General features: G+C 45.5%; 1 protein-coding gene across 1 annotated transcript; it reads left to right on the top strand.

Annotated features, from left to right (window-relative positions):
• The first annotated feature begins 12,726 nt into the window (after positions 1-12,726).
• On the top strand, positions 12,727-17,165 carry LOC148394627 (uncharacterized). Its single transcript, XM_088383631.1, has 7 exons — positions 12,727-12,738; positions 12,884-13,419; positions 13,482-13,682; positions 13,893-13,977; positions 14,051-14,846; positions 14,959-15,133; positions 15,193-17,165. Exons 2-5 carry the CDS (start codon positions 13,042-13,044, stop codon positions 14,827-14,829), a joined length of 1,443 nt encoding a protein of 480 aa, XP_088239757.1. The 5' UTR covers positions 12,727-12,738; positions 12,884-13,041; the 3' UTR covers positions 14,830-14,846; positions 14,959-15,133; positions 15,193-17,165.
• Positions 17,166-18,504: the final 1,339 nt, after the last annotated feature.

The following is an 18,504-nucleotide window of genomic DNA, read 5'->3' as shown; positions in this document are numbered from 1 at the left end:
TCATAATGTGCCACACATTTTCAATGGGAGACAAGTCTGGACTGCAAGCGGGCCAGGGGAGAACCTGGACTTTTTTACTTCGAAGCCACGCTGTTGTAACACGTGAAGAATATGGCTTGGCATTATCTTGCTGAAATAAGCAGCGGCGTCCATGAAAAAGACGTCGCTTGGACGGCAGCATATGTTGCTCCAAAATCTGCATGTACTTTTCAGCATTTATGTTGCCTTCACAGAAAAGTAAGTCACCTATGGCATGGGAACTAATGCACCCCCATACCATCACAGATGTTGGCTTTTGAACTTTGCGTTGATAACAGTCCAGATGGTCCGCTTCCTCCGAAAAAATTTGAAAAGTGGACTCATCAGACGACAAAACACTTTTTCATTGTGCAGCAGTCATTTTACATGAGCTCAGGCCCAGAGAACCCGGCAGTGTTTCTGGATGTTGTTCATAAATGGCTTTTGCTTTGCATGGTGGAGTTTTAACCCGCACTTACTGAAGTAGTGATGAACTGTATTTACTGACAGTGGTATTCTGAAGTTTTCCTGAGCCCATTTGGTGATATCCTTTACACCAGGGGTGCCCAATACGTCGATCGCGATCGACCGGTTGATCGCCTAGCCACTACTGGTCGATCTCGTGACATTAAAATGTTTTTGTTTTTTTCGCACTTGACGCGTGTGCAAACTACGGCTCTGATAACACAACACTAACACACTAGCTCGCGAGTTCCCTCCAATTGTCAGAACCCTGTTTTTTCTTAAACTTAAAGGGTTTAAAAATGAATGGGGCAGCTGGACATAGTAAAAAGATTTTTTTTTAAAAAAGTATCACTTTCATAGGGAATGGGAGGACTTTTTTTCCCACGATATATATATATATATATATATATAAGTCCACATGGGTTTTGTGGAGAAGGCGTTCGACCATGTCCTTCGAGAGGTTCTGTGGAGGGTGCTTCAGGAGTGCGGGGTGCCGAGCCAAATGATAAGGGCAGTTCGGTCCCTGTATCACCGATGCCAGAGTTTGGTCCGCATTTCCGGCAGTAAGTTGGATTCGTTCCCAGTGAGGGTTGGACTCCACCAAGGCTGCCCGTTGTCATCGATTCTGTTCATAATTTTTATGGACAGAATTTCTAGGCGCAGCCGAGGCGTTGAGGGCGTCTGATTTGGGGACCTCAGCATCGTGTCTCTCCTTTTTGCAGACGACGTGGTGCTGTTGGCTTCTTCAGGCCGTGATCTCCAGCTCTCACTGGAGCGGTTCGCAGCCGAGTGTGAAGCGGTCGGGATGAGGGTCAGCACCTCCAAAGCCAGATGAGGTGGCTCGGGCATCTCATCACGATGCCTCCTGGACGCCTCCCTGGGGAGGTGTTGCGGGCATGTCCCACCGGTAGGAGACCCCGGGGACGACCCAGGACGCGCTGGAGAGACTATGTCTCTCAGCTGGCCTGGGAACGCCTTGGGATCCCCCGGGATGAGCTGGATGAAGTGGCTGGGGAGAGGGAAGTCTGGGAGTCCCTCCTAAAGCTGCTGCCCCCGCGACCCGACCCCGGATAAGCGGAAGAAGATGGATGGATGGATGGATGGATGGATGGATGGATGGATGGATGGATGGATGGATGGATGGATGGATGGATGGATGGATGGATGGATGGATATATAATAATTTTTTTTGACTTGGTCATTTCGAAAGTAGCTCGCGAGCTGAAAATGTTTGGGCACCCCTGCTTTACACACTCGGTTTTTAAGTCAGTGCCGTCTGAGGGATCGAAGGTCACGGTCATTCAGTCTTGGTTTCCGGCCGTGGCGCTTACGTGCAGTGATTTCACCAGATTCTCTGAACCTTTTGATGATATTATGGACAGTAGATGTTGACAACCCTAAATTCCTTGCAATTTTGCTTTGAGGAAAGTTGTTCTTAAACTGTTCAACTATTTTCTCACGCAGTTGTGGACTAAGTGGTGAACCTCGCCCCATCCTTGCTTGTGAATGACTGAGCATGTTTGGGGAGGCTCCTTTTATACCCAATCATGGTACCCAATTAGCCTGATCACATGTGGGATGTTCCAAATAGGTGTTTGAGAAGCTTTTCTCAACTTTCTCTGTATTTTTTGCCACCTTTAACAACTTCTACTGGAAATGTTGCAGCCATGAAATTCGAAGTTAATTATTATTTGGCAAAAAACAATTAAGTTTATCAGTTTGAACATTAAATATGTTCTCTTTGTAGTGTATTCAATTGAATAGGGGTTGAGAACGATTTTCAAAAATCCTTGTATTTAGGTTTTATTTACATTTTACACAATTTCCCAACTTCAACCGAATCCGGTTTGTACTTTATATATCGTTATATGGGCCTGTGGAATAATGTGAACGGCAACCGACGTCAGCGGCGCGGCGCACACGCGAAGTTGATTACATAAAGGACGATCGATGGATTTAATGATTTGGAGTGACACAGATGGTTTGATAATATTGTTGTTTATATAATAGTTATTTGATAAATATTTATATATCGTTATATGGGCTATATGGGTTATATGGGCCTGTGGAATAATTTGAACTGCAACTGACGACGTCGGGGGTGCGGCGAAGCAATGTTTACATAAAGGACAATCGATGTATTTAATGATTTGGAGTGACACAGATGGTTTGATAATATTATTTATATAATAGTTATTTGATATATAATTTATATATCGTTATATGGGCCTGTGGAATAATTTGAACTGCAACCGACGTCAGCGGCGCACACGCGGAATTGTTTACATAAAAGACGATCGATGGATTTAATGATTTGCAGTGACACAGATGGTTTGATAAAGGTGTTATTTATGTTATAGTTATTTGGATAACTGTTAATGTTAGCAGCTCTTCGTTTGTGTTTATGTCACGTTAGCATACCGCATCATTTAGCCTGTTGTTGCTCGTTCATGTCTGTTCTTGAAAGATAATTGGAATCAACCTCCCATCTATGCAAGACTTGTACCTGTCCAGGACCAGGAAACGTGCAAGTAACATCTCAACAGACCCTTCTCGCCCAGGTTGCAGTCTGTTTGAACTACTCCCCTCCGGACGGCGTTATAGAGCTCTGTACACTAAAACCAGCAGACACAGAGACAGCTTCTTCCCCCAGGCTGTTGCTCTGATGAACTCACACCACTCTTAGAGTCTCAGAGTCATTACTGTGCAATAACATCCTGCTCTTCACACCTTTTTTGTCTACACTGTTTGTACTATGTGTCCTCTCTGCATCCATTGCAGCCTGGTCATCCTAGAAGAGGGACCCTCCCATCTGTGGTCTCTTCTCAAGGTTTCTCATTTCCCCTAGCTGGAGTTTTGAGTTTTTCCTTGCCCTCTTGGGAGTTTAAGATCAGGGGATGTTTGAGAATATCTTCCATTTTTCACATGTCCTGAGTGTTGTTGTTAGTCACCTAAATGTTGAACAGAGGCTGTGATTTACCGAAGTCAAATTCCTTGTTTGGCACGCTCAAACATGGCGAATAAAAAACTCTTGAATCTTGGTGTTGAATTTTGTAAAATAAATTTCCCCCAAAATGCGACTTATACTCCGGTGCGACTTATATATGTTTTTTTTCACTTTATTGTGGATTTTATGGCTGATGCGATGAATATTCCGGAGTGACTTTTAGTCCGAAAAATGCGGTAATAATAATTTTAATAATAAAAAAACAACAAAATAACAAAAACCATACCGTAAATGAAAAAACATGTTCAATTACCGTATTTATTCTAATTATCGCCTATATTCTAATAATCGCCCAGTGTGTGTTAGCGATGACATAAATAAGAAACATTGATACCTCTAATTAGATTCAAGATTCAAGCGTTTTTTATTCGCCATGTTTGAGCGTGCCAAACAAGGAATTTGACTTCCGTAAATCACAGCCTCTGTTCAACATTTAGGTGACTAACAACAACACTGAGGACATGTGAAGAACGAAAGATATTCTCAAACACCCCCTGATCTTAAACTGATCTTAAACTCCCAAGAGGGCAAGGAAAAACTCAAAACTCCAGCTAGGGGAAATGAGAACCTTGAGAAGAGACCACAGATGGGAGGGTCCCTCTTCTAGGATGACCAGGCTGAGGGACCCTCCCATCTGTGGTCTCTTCTCAAGGTTCTCATTTCCCCTAGCTGGAGTTTTGAGTTTTTCCATTATCGCCCATGCTGCTAAAAATTCCCCCCAAAACTTCCGTTTTCCTCCGTGACCGCAATGTGACGTCATTGCGCAAGTTTAAATATAACTGATTTGACAGCACGTCGAATGTTCCTTTTAAATAGTTTTTCTCCATAAAGTATGATACAATTACACTCGTCACTCCGCTACAATATCCTCATACAATTACGTTATTGGGGCGTGCGATCGCGATAACGTGACGTGCGCAACATGTGATGTGCGATGGTAACGTGTCGCATCGATGGAGCGTCAATTGACGCACCTCGCTGTTAGAGGTAGATCAAAACAGCCGCTGTTCTAGTGTTAAGAACACCAGTGAGATGCAGGTAATGCATACTACATAAGGAAAATATACATATTATCGCCCATTTCAGTGCCCCTTGGCGATCGGACAAAAAGTGTTCTCTATTAATCGCCCACCCCCCCTGTTGGACATAAACCTTCTCTAATTATCGCCCTGGGCGATAATTAGAATAAATACGGTAATATAGGGGAAACACAATAAACTTAGTCATCAATCAACTTCACTTAGTTCAGGAACAATAATCAATGGAACACTGTACTCATTTAAAACGAATACACCATACAATAAAGACAGTAATTCATTTGATAATTCGACTAATTCGCATTAAAAATATATTTCAAATATTTTAAACAGTTTCTTAACAATTTATTGCAAAATATTTAAGACTTTATACACTCTTCTGATCATTTCATTAATACACTGTACTGTATAAAAGTATTAGGGCACCAAAAGATGTGTTGTTTATTGCGTCAGCTTTTGGATAGTAGTCTTTTGAGGGAGCATGTGGGAAATACTAAGGAAAAATATAACTTTAACACAAAATATAGGTTGGATTTCTTCCTGAAAAACATTTGTGTAAACATGTTTTAAATAAAAAGCTTCTCTTTACTTGCTTAGAATTATGAGAGAAAAATAGAGAGTTAAATTGCTTGTTCATGCTAACAAATTGCACACGCTGTTGGTGTTGCGCATGATCTCCTAAAACTGCTCCTCAAGGGCCTGATTTATTTGGATCCCAAAATTCGTGCACTGAATTGCATGTCCATTCCCTCTAACAATATAAATAAAGATAAGTATAGACTTAGTACTTCTTTGGCTCGTATAGTATCCAAACTCTTAGAACAGATTTTGCTTGATAGACTTCAACAATTTGCAATACCCACTGTCAAACAATTGGGATTAAAAAAAGTATGCACTTGTGAATCTACAGTAAGCATTAAAAGAACTTATTAATCACAAAGTATGTTAGGTTTTTTTTTATTAGATGCTTCCAAAGCCTCTAAAAAGATCGTTAAGCTGCAAGTGCCTCCATATTTAATAATGTATGTGCATTATTTGCACTTACAACACATCATGCAAGTTAGATGGGCCAAATGCATGTTATCAAGTTACCAATGGTGCTTGACTATCTATGGGCAAACTACGGCCCGCGGGCCACATCCGGCCCACGGGGCCGTTTAATCCGGCCCGCTAAACCTGAATAAATTGTATTATTAAACTTTTTTGGGGGGTCATGTTTCCTGCAATTACTAGGTTTCCCCAGTAGATGGGAAGCGCCCGCCCGAGCATTTCCTCTCGGAAGCGGTGTCAGAAAGCTCGGTGTACACTCTCAAGTGCGTGTACGTACTAAGTAGTACAGACCCGGCGCACTCCACGCTCTATTTCCATCAGTGCCGAATTTCGAGTGTGGGCTGTAACGTCAGCATTCTCGTAATTCGCGCGCTGAGCTTTCAGATACAGTTTTACGCTAATGCCACCCAGAAACCTTCCCCTGGAATCCTTCCATTAAAATGAGTGGCCTGAAGAAAATAAAGGTGGACACTGAGTGCCAAGTGTTTGAAAAAAGAGTGGGCAATTTGGCTCGGGTTACGTGTGTGAGCAGACCTTCAGCCACATGAACGTCAACAAAGCCCATCACAGATCTAGGTTAACGGACCGACACCTCGGCTCTATCCTAAGAATTACCACAACAAATTTTACTCCAGACCATGATGCACATGCAAAAAAGGGAGACCAACAATACTATTGATTTCTTTATTACTTTACTTAGATGTATTCTTTCACTGATTCTTCAAGATGATGTATTTGGTCAGATTGTTTGCCGTTTGATGTGATTTCGCCTCATTAGATAAGCATATTTAATAAATCTGACCTGCAGGCGCTGAAGTGATGGAAACTATTATTCATAATAACAGTGTCGTATTTAATGAGAATCACTGATCGTGTTTTTTTGGTGAAATATATTTTTTAATGCTGATAATAAATGCATTTGTTTTCAAAAAGCTTTTTTTGAATATCCATGCTTTACTACCTACTAAAAGTGAAAACCTTTTATACAATAACCTTTATATGTCATTTCTACTCACACAAGCACGACATCCATCTGCTCCTGGTTCAGCCCCCCAGTCAAAATTTAGAACCCAATTCGGCCTGCAAGTCAAAAAGTTTGCCCATCCCTGATCTATACAGTCTTCCATTCAAGGAAGAAGGAATGAGTCGGGTTTAGTAATGATTTTCCTGTAGTCATCATAAAAACGCAGAGTGTTGTCAGGTTTGGAAACTAAAACACAAGGCAAACTCTGTGCACTCATGCTTGGAATAGCTAGCCCATGTCCGATCAAATAGCTCACCTCTTGCCGGATTAATGTCCTCTTAGTAGGGTTAACACTTAGTTTATGTGGGTGCTGTTTGATAGGCTTATGTGCAAAAAAAAAAAAATGGCTGGGAAATGCGTTGCAACACGCATTCAAGTCAAGATGTGTTGGTGTCCAGATTTTGTCCATGGCAAAGGTCCTATACAGTCTAACAGAACATGTTCAAACGGTTCACCAAGCACTAGGATTGGATGCAAAGGTGCTGGCGGAATGGGTTTATTTGGTTTCAATATTACCAATTACCAATAGGCATGCGTGACTGGCCCCATGCATCAAACGGTAAAGAGGGGGATTATTTTAGCAAATACAAGACTAGACAAAAATGGGGATACCAGATATTGACCAAACTTTATATTATTGCTCCCTTTACCCAGTAAGACCACAATGTGGGACCTCCACAGGTACATTTTAAGGTCCTGAAGCAAAAAATTGTTACAACCATTCTCAGTCTACCCTAATGTTAAATATTCTCCTGTCAACTATGGTATGTGCAGACTGATCTTGACCGCTCAGAAGGACATTTGGGCAGCTGCAATCTCAAATCATTGCTATTCAACATGTTGTATTGTTTTGGTCCAACTTTTCACCGTGCGTGATATTTGAAAAAAACACATTTTCTTTTCATTAGCATACTTGGTATTAGCTTAATCCAAAAGTAATCAGAAGTACAGTAATCCCTCGCTACATCACGGTTCATTTATCGCGGCTTCAGTACATGGCGGAATTTTTCCACAAAAATGAATCAAAAATTCAAAATAAAAAATCTAAATTGAGAAATTATGGCACGAAAGTTCCCCGCACACTAGCAGAAGGCAGGGAGTGCCCACACAATTACAGTACGTATGTCACGTCTCGTCCCCAACTGCTCCACTATGTGTCTGTTGTCTTGGTTTCTGTCTGTGTGCTCGCCCCTCCCCTCCTGTGTGCCCATGATCAGTGTGATTGTTCCCACCTGCCTCTCGTTACCTGTCATGTATATAAGTCCTGTCTGCCCCTCACTCCCGGTCGGATCATTGTTATGTGTCAACGTCATGATGTCTTTTTGGTTCCAGTTGCTGTCATTGGTAATGTCACCCGGTCATTTTGTTTCACGACGTTTTCGGTCAGTCTTGTTGTTAGGTTTTGTTAATGAGTCATGTCGGTTGCCGAGTCTGTTAGTTTGCCTTTTTGAGTTCACCAATAAACCTTGGTCCAAGCTGCACTTGGTCGTCCTGCTCCATGCTCCACCCGACCGTGACAGAATGATCCGACCACCAAAACGCGCTTGGACCCCCCTCCACCACCAGCTCCCACTGCGACGCACGATCCACGTCTGAGCAGGTTCCAGCGCCATGGGCTCCACAGCTGCCGTCTAACTTGCTCCTGCGACACCGGACCCGCGGCCGCCACCAGACTTCGCTCCAGCGACGCCGGACCCGCGGCCGCCATGAGACTCGCGGCCACCATCGGGCCTCACCCCGGCGTCACTGGGCCCACGGCCGTCGTCGGACTTCTTGCCAGTAACGCCGGACCCGCGGTTGTCGCCGGACTTTGAGCCAGCTGCACCTGGCTCCACGCCCACTGCTGCGGCGCGTGATGGCTCCTGCCACTACGCACAGCCACGCCTTCTGAAATGCCTCCGATCACGGTACGGACTTTAAGAGTTGCCGCCGATCGCGGTACAGACTTCCGGAGTCGCCGCCCGAGTGCGGTTCTGTCCCCCAAATCGCCGCCCGAGTGCGGTTCTGTCCCCCAAGTCGCCGCCCAAGTGCGGTACTGTCCCCCAAGTCGCCGCCAGAGTGCGGTTCTGTCCCCAAAGTCGCCGCCCGAGTGCGGTTCGGTTCCTCAAGTCGCCGCCCGAGTGCGGTTCGGTTCCCCAAGTCGCCGCCCGAGTGCGGTTCGGTTCCCCAAGTCGACACCCGAGTGCGGTTCGGTTCCCCAAGTCGCCGCCCGAGTGCGGTTCGGTTCCCCAAGTCGCCGCCCGAGTGCGGTTCTGTCTCCCAAGTCGCCGCCCGAGTGCGGTTCTGTCTCCCAAGTCGCCGCCCGAGTGCGGTTTTGTCCCCCCAGTAGCCGCCTGAGCGTGGTTCGGTTCCCCAAGTCACCGCCCGAGTGCGGTTCGGTTCCCCAAGTCGCCGCCCGAATGCGGTTCGGTTCCCCAAGTCGCCGCCCGAGTGCGGTTCAGGTTAGGGTTGCCGCCCGAGAGCGGTTCATGTTAGGGTTGCCGCCAGAGTGCGGTTCATGTTAGGGTCGCCGTCCGAGTGCGGTTCTGTCTCCCAAGTCGCCGCCCGAGTGCGGTTCGGTTCCCCAAGTCGCCGCCCGAGCGCGGTTCGGTTCCCCAAGTCGCCGCCCGAGCGCGGTTCGGTTCCCCAAGTCGCCGCCCGAGCGCAGTTCGGTTCCCCAAGTCGCCGCCCGAGCGCAGTTCGGTTCCCCAAGTCGCCGCCCGAGTGCGGTTCGGTTCCCCAAGTCGCCGCCCGAGTGCGGTTCTGTCCCTCAAGTCGCCGCCCGAGTGCGGTTCTGTCCCTCAAGTCGCCGCCCGAGTGCGGTTCTGTCTCCCAAGTCGCCGCCCGAGTGCAGTTCTGTCCCCCAAGTAGCCGCCCGAGTGCAGTTCGGTTCCCCAAGTCGCCGCCCGAGTGCGGTTCGGTTCCCCAAGTCGCCGCCCGAGTGCGGTTCGGTTCCCCAAGTCGCTGCCCGAGTGCGGTCCGGTTCCCCAAGTCGCCGCCCGAGTGCGGTTCTGTCCCCCAAGTCGCCGCCCGAGTGCGGTTCAGTTCCCCAAGTCACCGCCCGAGTGCGGTTCTGTCTCCCAAGTCGCCGCCCGAGTGCGGTTCTGTCTCCCAAGTCGCCGCCAGAGTGCGGTACTGTCCCCCAAGTCGCCGCCCGAGTGCGGTTCGGTTCCCCAAGTCGCCGCCCGAGTGCGGTTCGGTTCCCCCAGTCGCTGCCAGAGTGCGGTTCGGTTCCCCTAGTTTTTTTGGGGGGACGTCGGGAGCCGTCCCTTATGGGGGGGGGGGTTCTGTCACGTCTCGTCCCCAACTGCTCCACTATGTGTCTGTTGTCTTGGTTTCTGTCTGTGCTCTCGCACCTCCCCTCCTGTGTGCCCATGATCAGTGTGATTGTTCCCACCTGCCTCTCGTTACCTGTCATGTATATAAGTCCTGTCTGCCCCTCACTCCCGGTCGGATCATTGTTATGTGTCAACGTCATGATGTCTTTTTGGTTCCAGTTGCTGTCATTGGTAATGTCACCCGGTCATTTTGTTTCACGTCGTTTTCGGTCAGTCTTGTTGTTAGGTTTTGTTAATGAGTCATGTCGGTTGCCGAGTCTGTTAGTTTGCCTTTTTGAGTTCACCAATAAACCTTAGTCCAAGCTGCACTTGGTCGTCCTGCTCCATGCTCCACCCGACCGTGACAACGTACACCTGTACCTTGTTTTTAAAAGAAAGCTGTTATAATAATAAGAGTTTTAAAAACATATTTACAGTATTGTACCTTGTTATAAAACATTTTTAATAATAACAAGAATTCTAAAAACATATTTACCATATTTAAACGTGCACCTTGTTATAAAGAAGTTGTTATAATAGTAAAAGAGTTCTAAAAACACATTTACAGTATATATACTTTAGCTACATATGTTACACACACACACACACACACAAACGTATCATATTTATATTTATATTATTTATACATTATTTTCTGTATGTCATTTATACTATTAATGTAGTATTTACATGTTTGAAACAATTATTTAATGTTCTAATGATAACATATGCACTTATATGGTTTAATATACATTTATTGATACACAAAATTGTTTTATGTATGTTTAATATGAGAGGGTGACACTACTTCGCGAATTTTCACCTATCGCGGGTGGTCTTGGAACCAATTATCCGCGATAAACGAGGGATTGCTGTATTCAAGTTAAATCACTTCATGTTACTGACTAAATGTTTAACATGTTACTGGTAACTATACTGGAATACATTTTAAGTAACCCTCCCAACCATGCATATAACAATACTACTCACATATGCTTTAGACTCTGCAAAAACAACCATTATCATTGAAGTGTCATTTCTAAATGGGTGACCACACCAGCGACCTCCGTGAGAATAAGCCATTTGGAAGATAATTGAATTGAAAATAAACGACTCAAAGCTACCTAATTGGCCCTGTGTGAAAACCTAATGAGCCCCTTGTTAAAACATTAATTAACTTTGGTTAATTAAATTGTTTGGAAAGTTGACTTCATTTACATCCAGACCTGTTTCATCACGAAACTTAAATAGAACCTGTTTAGCAAAATGAGCCAGAAGATCCCAAAAAGCCGCAACAAATTGCCACAAGCTGAATAAATCTGATAAGAGGTGGAAATGTTTGGATTTTATGTGATAGACAGTAGCAGTGTTTTGATAGGGATGGACGTGGCAGCTTTTCCAGCTCCATGAGCAGATGTACTTGATTCGTTTCATTAAATACTACAGAAGCATGTTTTTTAAGCTAATGTCCTGTAATATACTTGAATTTAGTGCGCTGTTTAATATTTTCAGTGCGCATGCACACTTGCACACAACTATCATTGCATTCTGAACACCCTTGTTCTTGAGTAAGCTGACATGGTGATTCAAGGAAAGGTTGTACCAAACCATTATGCAGATATTAAAATGGTATGACTTAACTTTGTATGACATAGACTGGGCTGCACACCTAAATGCTGGATGCTTGGTGAAATTTCTCACCTAATTCATTGCCTCTCGCGCTGCAGTGCCTCGCCGTAACTCAGAGGTGTCAAACATACGGCCCGCGGACCGGAACCGGCCCACAAGATGGTTCGATCAGGCCCGCAGGATAATTTAAAAGTGAAAAAATGCAATATTTTTAATAATATGCAATTCATTGATTATTCGCTATGGTGCACACACTCTTTTGATCAGAGTAGAAGACAACATTGTTTTGCAATGCGCCAATTGCTGCTTGTTACGACGTTGTTTCTACCCTGGTCTCTACCCCTCCCCTACACCCTCATTAGCCAAAATGTCATTATCCAAACGGAGAAAAGTAGATACGGAGTGTAGAATTTTCAATGAAAAATAGACCACGTCCTATTTATTTATAGATAAGCACGGAAAACCTTTGTGCTTGGTGTGTTTGCAACAAGTTTCGGGATTGAAGGAATTTAATATTCGACGCCACTACGAGACTCTTCACAGCGAAAATGATGACAGCTTGAGATAAGATCAACGAATTGCTGGCGGGTCTGAGGAAAGAGCAGTCAACTTTCATCCAGACCCGACAAGTCAGTGAAGCAGCAGTAAAAGCCAGCTACCTGATTGCCAGCGAAATACATAGCATTAGCATCAAAGCCGTATTCCGATGGTGACTTTGTTAAACAATGCATGAGGAAGGTGACTGAACTTTGTATTTCCCGAGAAGCGACACGCTTTTGCTGATATTAGCCTGACGAGGAATACTATAGCAGAGAGAATTTCGGACCTATCAGCAGATTTAGAGAGTCAATTGATACAGAGAGTCAAGTCATTTATTGCATTTTCCGTTGCAATTGACGAGAGCACCAACATCACAGACATGGCTTTTTTTATTCGTGGAGTTGATGAGACATTGACTGTTACTGAAGAGTTTCTTGAGTTGGTGCCAATGATGGACACCACAACAGCCGAAGACATGCAGATTTGAAGGGCAAATTTGCCTCCGTAGGTCTGGACAAACTATCAGTATCTACTATCAGGGTACCCCAAATTAACAGCCCTGGGTGCTAACATTTTGTGCATGTTTGGGACAACCGACCTTCGTGAACAAATTTTCTCAGTAATGAATATCAATAAAACGTCGTCATGATGGCGCCGCGGATGGCCGCTACGGTGAGTCGCTCTCTGTTTCTTTGTCTTAATTTGTGTGTTTTCTGTGTCCTCTGCTGTCCATCTCGGATCACTTTTACCAGAGAAGCGCTGTTAAACATCGGACATTCTTATTCTGGTATTTTCTCTCCTGTTCTCTCTGATTCAGACTGTTTGTCAGAGATTTTAGCTGGAGCGGCGGTGCTATACAAGCTAGCACGACGACGCGGAAAACGAGCCGGAGCCCTCCTAAAGCTGAGGCAGAGAGGGTTCCGTTCTGCTCTACCGTCAATTCATCTGGCGAATGTCCGCTCCCTGGCGAACAAGATGGACGAACTGCTGCTCCTCACTTCAAGGAACATGGACTTCAGCAGATCCGCCGCGCTGTGTTTTGTTGAAACGTGGCTTAGCGGACGCACCACCCACCACGCCGTGAAGTTAGCTGGCTTTCAGCTAATGCGTGCAGATCCCAGCGCGGAGCTCTCCGGAAAATCAAAGGGAGGTGGTCTCTGTTTCTACATTAATGAACGTTGGTGTACTGATGTCACGGTGTTGAAAGAGTTTTGCAGCCCTCTCCTAGAAACACTTTTCATAAACTGCCGGCCGTTCTATTCACCACTGGAGTTCTCCTCGATCGTCATGGTGGCTGTTTACATTCCACCACACGCACGTGCGAGTGAAGCCACGCAGATGCTGGCTGACCAGGTGACAGCCATGGAGAAACTTCTACCAAATTCACTAATCATTGTTCTGGGTGATCTTAACAGGGCGAACCTCGCACACGAACTCCCCAGATACAGACAGCACATAACGTGTCCCACCAGAGGGCACAGACACTGGACCACTGCTACACCGTAATTAAGGATGCATACCACTCTGTGGCTCGTGCAGCTTTAGGACTCTCGGACCACTGTCTAGTTCATCTGATCCTGGCCTACAAGCAGAAACTAAAGACTTCTAAGCCCGTGGTAAGGACTGTGAGGAAGTGGACAGTGGAGTCAAGGCAGGACCTCCAAGCCTGCTTTGACTGCACCGATTGGGGAGTTTTTAAAGCTGCAACTTCATGAACTCACTGACACTGTCACATCATACATCAGTTTTTGTGAGGATCTGTGTGTGCAGACTAAGACCTTCTGCACGTACAACAACGACAAACCTTGGTTTATACCGAACCTCAGGAGGCTGCGCAAAGTCAAGGAGGAGGCCTACAGGAGCAGCGACCGGGACCTGTTCAAGCAGACCAGAAACATACTGAACCGAGAGGTCAGGAAAGCCAGGAGGTGTTACGGGGAGAGCCTGGAGAGACACCTCTCTGCCAATCCTGATCCCTCAACAGTGTGGAAAGGTCTGCAGAGCATCACGGGCTTCAAGAAACAAAGCCCCCGTCCTGTGGAGAGCCCAAGGCTTGCTAACCAGCTAAACAGGTTCTACTGCAGGTTTGATCGGTCCTCCCACACAACAGGACCACATGCAGCACAATCTACATACTCACCTCCCCCCACAACCGCTCTGTCCACACCTTCATCACCGTTGTCACCTACGCTCTCTCTTGCAGAGGCCGCGCCCGCACTCCAGATCCGCGAGGAGGAAGTGCGCCAGATGTCCCGGGGACAAAAGATCAGGAAGGCACCGGGCCCAGAAGGCGTGTCACCTACCTGCTTGAAAGTCTGTGCTGAGCAGCTGGCACCCACCTTTGCACGGATCTTCAACCGTTCCCTGGAGATGTGTGAGGTGCCCTCGTGCTTCAAGAGCTCCACCATCGTTCCAGTGGCCAAGAAGCACGCCATCACAGGTTTGAATGACTATAGACCTGTCGCTCTGACATCTGTGGTCATAAAATCTTTCGAGAGGTTAGTGCTCAACCACCTGAAGGATGTCACGGGCCCCCTGCTTGACCCCTGCAGTTTGCCTACCAGGCAAACAGGTCGGTGGATTATGCGGTCAACATGGGACTGCACTACATCCTGCACCACCTGGACACCCCAGGAACGTACGCCAGGACCCTGTTTGTGGACTTCAGCTCAGCGTTCAACACCATCGCTTCTAAAATCCTCCAACAGAAGCTCATCCAGCTCGTGGTGCCTGCCTCCACCTGTCAGTGTATCACCATCCTGACCAACAGGAGACAGCGTGTGAGGCTGGGGAGCATCACATCTGACACACCGACATCCAATACTGGCGCCCCTTAGGGGTGCGTCTTCTCCCCACTGCTCTACTCTCTCGACACCAACGATTTCTTCTCAGGTGACTCTCCTGTGAAGCTCCTGAAGTATGCAGACGACACGACTCTCATCGGACTGATCCAGGACGGTGATGAGACTGCGTACAGACAGGGGATGGAGCGGCTGGTCTACTGGTGCAGCCAAAACCAACTGGAGCTGAACCCGCTCAAGACCGTGGAGATGACAGTGGACTTCAGGCGAGACCCTTCACAATTTTCACTCCTCACTATCCACAGTAATAATATTCTCTCCACAGACACCTTCAATTTCCTGGGAACCACAATCTCTCAGGACCTGAAATGGACCGGCCACATAGACTCTGTCCGGAAGAAGGCCAGAGAGGCTGTACTTCCTGAGACAGCAGTTCAACCTGCCGCGGGAGCTGCTGAAGACCCTGCCATCATCCAGTCTGTCGTCTGCACCTCCATCACTGTGTGGTTTGGATCGGCCTCCAAACAAAACAAGCACAGACTGCAACGGACAATCAGGACTGCAGAAAAGATAATTGGAATCAACCTCCCATCTATCCAAGACTTGTATCTGTCCAGGACCAGGAAACGTGCAAGTAACATCTCTACAGACCCTTCTCACCCAGGTTGCAGTCTGTTTGAACTACTCCCCTCCGGACGGCGTTATAGAGCTCTGTACGCCAAAACCAGCAGACACAGAGACCGCTTCTTCCCCCAGGCTGTTGCTCTGATGAACTCACACCACTCTTAGAGTCTCAGAGTCATTGCTGTGCAATAACATCCTGCTCTCCACACCTTTTTTGAATTGTCTACAGTGTTTGTACTATGTGTCCTCTCTGCATCCATTGCAGCCTGGTCATCCTGGAAGAGGGACCCTCCCATCTGTGGTCTCTTCTCAAGGTTTCTCATTTCCCCTAGCTGGAGTTTTGAGTTTTTCCTTGCCCTCTTGGGAGTTTAAGATCAGGGGATGTTTGAGAATATTTGTCATTTTTCACATATCCTGAGTGTTGTTAGTCACCTAAATGTTGAACAGAGGCTGTGATGTACCGAAGTCAAATTCCTTGTTTGGCACGCTCAAACATGGCGAATAAAAACTCTTGAATCTTGAATAAAACAAAAATGCGTTCAAGGCTCACAAACAAGCACATAGTAAATGACATTCTGAAAGTGACAGCTCGCCAGGCCATGCAACCTGGTATTGATGCACTTGTGCAGGCCAAAAGATACCAAGTATCAGGAACAAAAACAAGTCCAGACTAGTCTAATGCCTTTAAAATGCTGCCTTAGATACTGTTTGCATTGAAAAAATACAGCTCTGTGAAGATTAATCCTTATTGGAGTGATATAAAAAAATGTACAATTTAATGTTAGTCAGCAACTTCAGTACAAAAAAGTATGGTGGATTTCTACTGTTCATGCAACTCCACGAATGTTCAATATGTATTGAATGTGTGTTTCATGTATGAAGTTTACACATTTACAGGACATGTGAATACTTTTACACATTTAATAGCACAAAATCATCAATTGATCCGTATATAAGGCGCTCTGCATTATAAGGCGCACTGTGTTTTTTTGAGTAAATTAAATTTTACTTTTTAGTTTTCAAGTGCACCCAATAGTGCGGAAAATACGGTACATAAAATGTAGCACCTGTGGCTAAAGCCAAACTGTGGCAATGTTTTTACTTTCTGTACCTGTGTCAGCCACTATGAATAAAGCAGTATTCATACATAAATTGATGCATTCTTTGCTAGTGTCTCCTTTTCATCACTCCTCTCCCTGAAGGACATTTACACCGCCCATCTCACACGCAAGGCGACCACGATTGTGAGTGATGTGAGTCACCCTGCTCACACTTTGTTTGAGCTACTGCCCTCTGGGAAGAGGTACAGAAGCCTGCGCTCCCACACCACCAGACTCACCAACAGCTTCATACCCCAGGCTGTTAGGATCCTGAATCCTCTCCCCCCTCCACCCTCGGCTGCATAACGTCCTGGCCTTTTGGGCCACGTTGGCTGCCTTGCACTACTACTCCTGTACTTTTGCGCTATATTCTGACTGTCTGCTATATGCACAATTGCTTCATTTCAACCATGTTGCTCTTATTTATTCATGTATTTATTTTATTTATTCATTGTATGTGCCTTCTTGTTTTTACTTTTTATATTGTTTACTTGAATGTTTTGTTTGTCCATAGACCAATATAATATAATATATATACATAATATGTAATATGTCTTGTCACTGTGGGATAGTAGGAAACGCAATTTCGATCTCTTTGTGTGTCTTGACGTGAAGACATTGACAATAAAGCAGACTTTGACTTTGACTTTCACCTTTGTTTTTCTTTCAAAATTGATGATGGTCTTGACCTTTTCATCTCTGTTTATGATTGCTAAGATTGTCAATCAAGAATACAACCCCACATCCACCAACTCTTTTCACCGCCCTTCCAGAAATGCCACCCTGTGCAGCCACACGTACATTACGTATAACACATACAAGAAACCTCAACGTCCACATGCATGTTATAGCTGCCATCATCTTACAAACTGCTATGAAGTGCGTAACTGTCTCACTAAAATTACTAAAATTCAACCTAGAAAAGCTGAAAGATCCTACCATTTTGGAATCCATCAAGGCCAACATCGGAGGAAAATTTGCACCACTACTCGCATTGAATGAAGATGTAGATGTAGAATCTTTAACACACTCCTTTACCTCAGCCATCACTGAAACAGCTAGTGACATTATCGGAAAACACCGCCCGAAGAAGAAACCATGGATAACTGACGAAATATTGGAGCTATGTGATAAACGCAGAGAGCTGAGATGGAAAAAGAACACAACAGAGGGCCTGACACAATACAGAAAGACCAACCTACGAGTTAAAAAAGAAATAAACCAAGCTAGAGAAGCGTGGATTGGAGACCAGTGCAAAGATATTGAAGACAGCCTACTCAAAAACAACAGTAAAAAGGCCTTCCAGACAATCAAAGACCTCACCTCCACAAAGCAATCAAGGACCACAATAATACAAGACTCCAAAGGGAATTGCTTAACCGAAGAAGCACAAGTGAGAAAGAGATGTATAGAATACTGCTCCGAACTATACACACATAAAATAAAAGGCAACCCCGAAGTCCTTACTGCCCCTGCAGCAACAAACAATCACAAGGACCCTATACTGCGAGAAGAAATAGTTACAGCAGTACAGTCACTAAAACCAGGAAAATCACCAGGCGTGGATAACATCACAGTGGAACTGATCAAGGCGGGGGGTGACCCGATCATAGATGCACTTTTACTTATCTGCAACAAAATCTGGACAACAGGCGAGTGGCCAACATCATGGACACAATCACTTATTATCACCCTTTTCAAAAAAGGCAACGTCCAGCTCTGCCAAAACTACCGCACTATCAGCCTCATCAGCCATCCCAGTAAGGTAATGCTAAAAGTTATATTAAGAAGACTAATGCCCCAAGCCGAAAAGATAATAGCAGAAGAACAGGCTGGATTCAGACCAGGTCGCAGCACCACAGAACAAATATTCAATCTTCGGATACTGTGCGAAAAGTACCAGCAACACCAAC

Source organism: Syngnathus floridae, chromosome 8 (assembly GCF_059516105.1).
Source record: "Syngnathus floridae isolate MCC-2025c chromosome 8, RoL_Sflo_1.0, whole genome shotgun sequence".
Lineage (NCBI taxonomy): Eukaryota > Metazoa > Chordata > Actinopteri > Syngnathiformes > Syngnathidae > Syngnathus > Syngnathus floridae.
Note: the sequence above shows the minus strand (reverse complement) of the source record. Positions and strands in the feature narration are given on the sequence as shown.

Excerpts from the sequence above, each read along its gene's own strand:
- LOC148394627 (XM_088383631.1), top strand. The coding sequence starts at position 13,042 with ATGGACGAACTGCTGCTCCTCACTTCAAGGAACATGGACTTCAGCAGA. Across the intron at positions 13,420-13,481 it reads CGCAGATGCTGGCTGACCAG|GGCGAACCTCGCACACGAAC; the intron begins GTGACAGCCATG and ends TGATCTTAACAG. Across the intron at positions 13,683-13,892 it reads TAAAGACTTCTAAGCCCGTG|GAGGCTGCGCAAAGTCAAGG; the intron begins GTAAGGACTGTG and ends ACCGAACCTCAG.